The sequence below is a fragment of the Lepus europaeus genome, unplaced genomic scaffold, assembly GCF_033115175.1.
Source record: "Lepus europaeus isolate LE1 unplaced genomic scaffold, mLepTim1.pri SCAFFOLD_49, whole genome shotgun sequence".
Taxonomy (NCBI): domain Eukaryota; kingdom Metazoa; phylum Chordata; class Mammalia; order Lagomorpha; family Leporidae; genus Lepus; species Lepus europaeus.
This window is the reverse complement of record NW_026909365.1, coordinates 840,636-845,026: the sequence shown is the minus strand read 5'-3', so window position 1 is coordinate 845,026 and position 4,391 is coordinate 840,636. Positions and strand designations below refer to the sequence as shown.

Sequence of the window (4,391 nt, the reverse complement as noted above, 5' to 3'; positions counted from 1 at the left end):
TTTTTACTGTGATGTTCCCGGTTGATTGCATACAAATTCCACATCACTTTTTCAGGATATGACTGGATGAAACCAGAAATATCTGTTTGTGTTTTGGCTAACAAAATCCCACATGTTGCGACAGTCTCTGTGTTTGTATTTTCTGGATATTATCGACGGACTTTATTGTTTCAAAAGTTTTTTATAAGGGAACATTGAATTTTGTGCTTGGAAACACTAATTGGTTCCACATGGAGACATCAGCTCTACACATTCGTATTGTCTAGGGAGAAAGCTAGAGTAACTACAGCAAGCAAACCTGATATTTCTGTTTGGATAGGTGACATTTTATGCACGTGCGTAACGAAAAACTTTGCTTTTCTTCAAAACCATTTTTACTGTGATGTTCCCAGTCCATTGCATATGAATTCCACACAACTTTGTCAGGACATGATAGGATGAAACCAGAAATATCCGGTTGTGTTTTGGCTAACTGAATCCCACATATTGCGACAGCCTCTGTGTTTGTGTTTTCTGGATATTATCGAGGAACTTTATTATTTTAAGTGTTTTTTATAAGGAAACATTTAATTTTGTGCTTGGAAACACTAATTGGTTCCACATGGAGACACCGACTCTACACATTCGTATTTTCTAGGGAGAAAGCAAGAGGAACTGTGGCAAAGAAACATGATATTTCTGTTTGTATAGATGACATTTTATACACTTGCCTAACAGAAACACTTTGCTTTTCTCCAATACCATTTTTACTGCGATTGTCTGTGTCCATTGCATATGAATTCCACACCACTTTGTCCATATATGACTGGATGAAACCAGAAATATCCAATTGTGTTTTGCCTACCTCAATCCCACATGTTGCGACAGCCTCTGTGTTTGTGTTTTCTGGATATTATCGATGGACTTTATTGATTTAAATGTTTTTTATCAGGGAACATTGAATTTTGTGCTTGGAAACACTAATTGGTTCCACATGGATACACCAGCTCTATATATTCGTATTTTATAGGGAGAAAGCTAGAGGAACTGTGGCAAACAAACATGGTATTTCTGTTTGTGTAGGTGACATTTTATGCACTTGCCTTACAAAAAGACTTTGCTTTTCTCCAAAACCATTTTTACTGTGATTGTGTGTATTGTATACAAATTCCACACCACTTTGTCCGGATATGACTGGATGAAACCAGAAATATCCGGTTGTGTTTCGGCTCACTCAATGCCACATTTTGCGAGAGCCACTGTGTTTGTGTTTTCTGGATATTATCGACGGACTTTATTTTATTGAATGTTTATTATCAAGGAACATTTAATTTTGTGCTGGGAAACACTAGTTGACTCCACATGGAGATAACAGCTCTACACATTTGTATTTTGTAGGGAGAAAGCTCAAGGAACTGCAGGAAACACATGATATTTCTGTTTGTATAGATGACATTTTATGCACTTGCCTAACGGAAAGACTTTGCTTTTCTTCAAAACCATTTTTACTGTGATTGTTTGTGTTCATTGTATACGAATTCCACACCACTTTGTATGGATATGACTCGATGAAACCAGAAATATCCAGTTGTGTTTTGGCTAACTCAATCACACATATTGCGACAGCCTCTGTGTTTGTGTTTTCTGGATATTATTGACAAACTTTATTGTTTTGAATTTTTTTTATAAGGGAACATTTAATTTTGTGCTTGGAAACACTAACAGCTTCCACATGGAGACACCAGCTCCACACATTCATATTTTCTAGGGAGAAAGCTAGAGGAAGTGAGGAAAACACAGGGGGGGGGCGGTGCTGTGACATGCCTGGTGGGCGGTCCTCACGCGCGTGCTGCTCTCCTTTTCTCGGGTCTCGGAAGTCGCTAGCTGTATTCGAGGCGGTGACAGCGGCGAGCGAGTCCTTGTGGTCTAGATAAATCAGGAAAAATGTCTCTCTATCCATCTCTTGAAGACTTGAAGGTAGACAAAGTAATTCATGCTCAGACTGCTTTTTCTGCAAACCCTGCCAACCCAGCAATTTTGTCAGAAGCTTCTGCTCCCATCTCTCAAGATGGAAATCTTTATCCTAAACTGTATCCGGAACTTTCTCAATACATGGGCCTGAGTTTAAATGAAGAAGAAATACATGCAAATCTGGTGATGGTCTCTGGAGCACCACTTCAGGGGCAGTTGGTAGCAAGACCTTCCAGTATGAACTATATGGTGGCTCCTGTAACTGGAAATGATGTTGGGATTCGCAGAGCAGAAATTAAACAAGGGATTCGTCAAGTCATTTTATGTAAGGATCAAGATGGAAAAATTGGACTCAGGCTTAAATCAATAGATAATGGTATATTTGTTCAGCTAGTCCAGGCAAATTCTCCAGCCTCATTGGTTGGTTTGAGATTTGGCGACCAGGTACTCCAGATCAATGGTGAAAACTGTGCAGGCTGGAGCTCTGATAAAGCTCACAAGGTGCTCAAACAGGCTTTTGGAGAGAAGATCACAATGACCATTCGTGACAGGCCTTTTGAGCGGACAATTACTATGCATAAGGACAGTACTGGAAACGTTGGCTTTATCTTTAAAAATGGGAAAGTAACATCCATAGTGAAAGATAGTTCTGCAGCCAGAAACGGTCTTCTCACGGAACATAACATCTGTGAGATCAACGGCCAGAACGTCATTGGATTGAAGGACTCTCAAATTGCAGACATACTATCAACATCTGGGACTGTAGTTACCATCACAATCATGCCTGCTTTTATCTTTGAACATATTATTAAACGGATGGCGCCAAGCATTATGAAAAGCCTGATGGATCACACCATCCCTGAAGTTTAACAGTTAGGACACAATGGAAACAGCTGAGCGTCTCCAGTTTCCTTTCTCAACTACTTCTGTATTATGCACACGAAGCTTTCCCGGAGCCAGGGAGCATATGCTGCATAAGGACCTTCCCGTCTCACGTTATGGCTGGGAATCTACTGGTTCATCTGATCTCCTCAGATTTCACGGTCGTTGTAGTCTTAGCCTGGTTTTACAGCTGTGAAACTTTCACAAGATTGACTGACTTTCCTAGAATAGTTTCTCTACTGGAAACCTGATGCTTTTCTAAGCCATTGTGACGAGGGTGATTGATGCCAACTTAGCTTTGTATGAGAACCAGTTACCTTTCTTCTAGGTAATGAGTAGTGCTCTTCACGTCATTTTAGTTCTATGGTATATTTGCATTTTTAACAAGTACGTGATAGTACATTTAGAGTGATTGCCTTTGGTAGGTTTTTTTCTCCCTCTGTATGTATGTAAACACCAATTAGGTAATGCTGGTTTCATTCCAAGTAAGCATTATACAGTTTATGTAGGTTATAAGAGATTATGATGATTGTCATTAAATTTTAACTACCTTCACTAATATGCTTCAACTGTCGCCTTAACTATGCTAAGCTCTAGAACAAAAGCCAAAATATAATTATTGCTGCCTTCCTAAAACTCAAGATGTAGTTCTGTATTAAACTGAAATGTGCACTAGCCCAAAAGAGGTTAATAGTACTTTCTGAGCTATAGCATAGCTGCTTGGTTGTATTTGACATTTTCTAGTCATCACGTAACAGAAATATCTTCTCCAAGTTGAAAGTACTGCTTCCTGAGAAACAAAGCGCTATATATTTAATGTAAAATTTCTTATACTAAACAGGATGAACTTTTGATTCCTCTTTTCATTTGTAGATTAAGTAGAATAATACTAATTTTGCCATCTGAATGTTAAAATTATGTAACCTACCTACTTAGGAAAAATGTTTTCCTGGTAATTTGTTCTATTTCCTGACTCTTGCCTGCAAACAAAGTGACAGTGACACTTTATCTTTTTTTTCTGTTTTGGTTTATGCCTATCCTAATTAAACATGTATAAAGTGAAAAAAAAGGAAGTGCGGAAAACAAACATGATATTTCGATTTGTATAGATGACATGTTATGCACTTGCCTAATGTAAAGACGTTGCTTTTCTCCAAAACCATTTGTACTGTGATTTTCTTGGTCCATTGCATATGAATTCCACACCACTTTGTCCGGATATGACTGCAAGAAACCAGAAATATCCGGTTGTATTTTGGCTAACTCAATCCCACATGTTGCGACAGCCTCTGTGTTTGTGTCTTCTGGATATTATGGACAGACTTTATTATTTTGAATGTTTTTTCTCAGGGAACATTTAATTTTGTGCTTGGAAACACTAATTGGTTCCACATGGAGAAACCAGCTCTACACATTCGTATTTTCTAGGGAGAAAGCTAGATGAACTGCGGGAAACAAACATGATATTTCTGTTTGTATAGGTGACATTTTATGCACTTGCTAAATGGAAACACTTTGCTTTTCTCCACTACCATTTTTACTGTGATTGTCTGTGTCAA

At 38.4% G+C, this 4,391-nt stretch overlaps 1 protein-coding gene across 1 annotated transcript; it reads left to right on the top strand.

The window, feature by feature from the left end:
• Positions 1–1,893: 1,893 nt before the first annotated feature.
• Positions 1,894–3,579, top strand: LOC133755449 (syntenin-1-like). Its single transcript, XM_062185556.1, has one exon. The coding sequence runs from the start codon at positions 1,924–1,926 to the stop codon at positions 2,818–2,820; it is 897 nt and encodes a 298-aa protein (XP_062041540.1). The 5' UTR covers positions 1,894–1,923; the 3' UTR covers positions 2,821–3,579.
• The last annotated feature ends 812 nt before the right edge of the window (positions 3,580–4,391 follow it).

What these genes read in the sequence shown, in the direction of transcription:
- LOC133755449 (XM_062185556.1), top strand. Translation starts at nt 1,924, where the DNA reads ATGTCTCTCTATCCATCTCTTGAAGACTTGAAGGTAGACAAAGTAATT.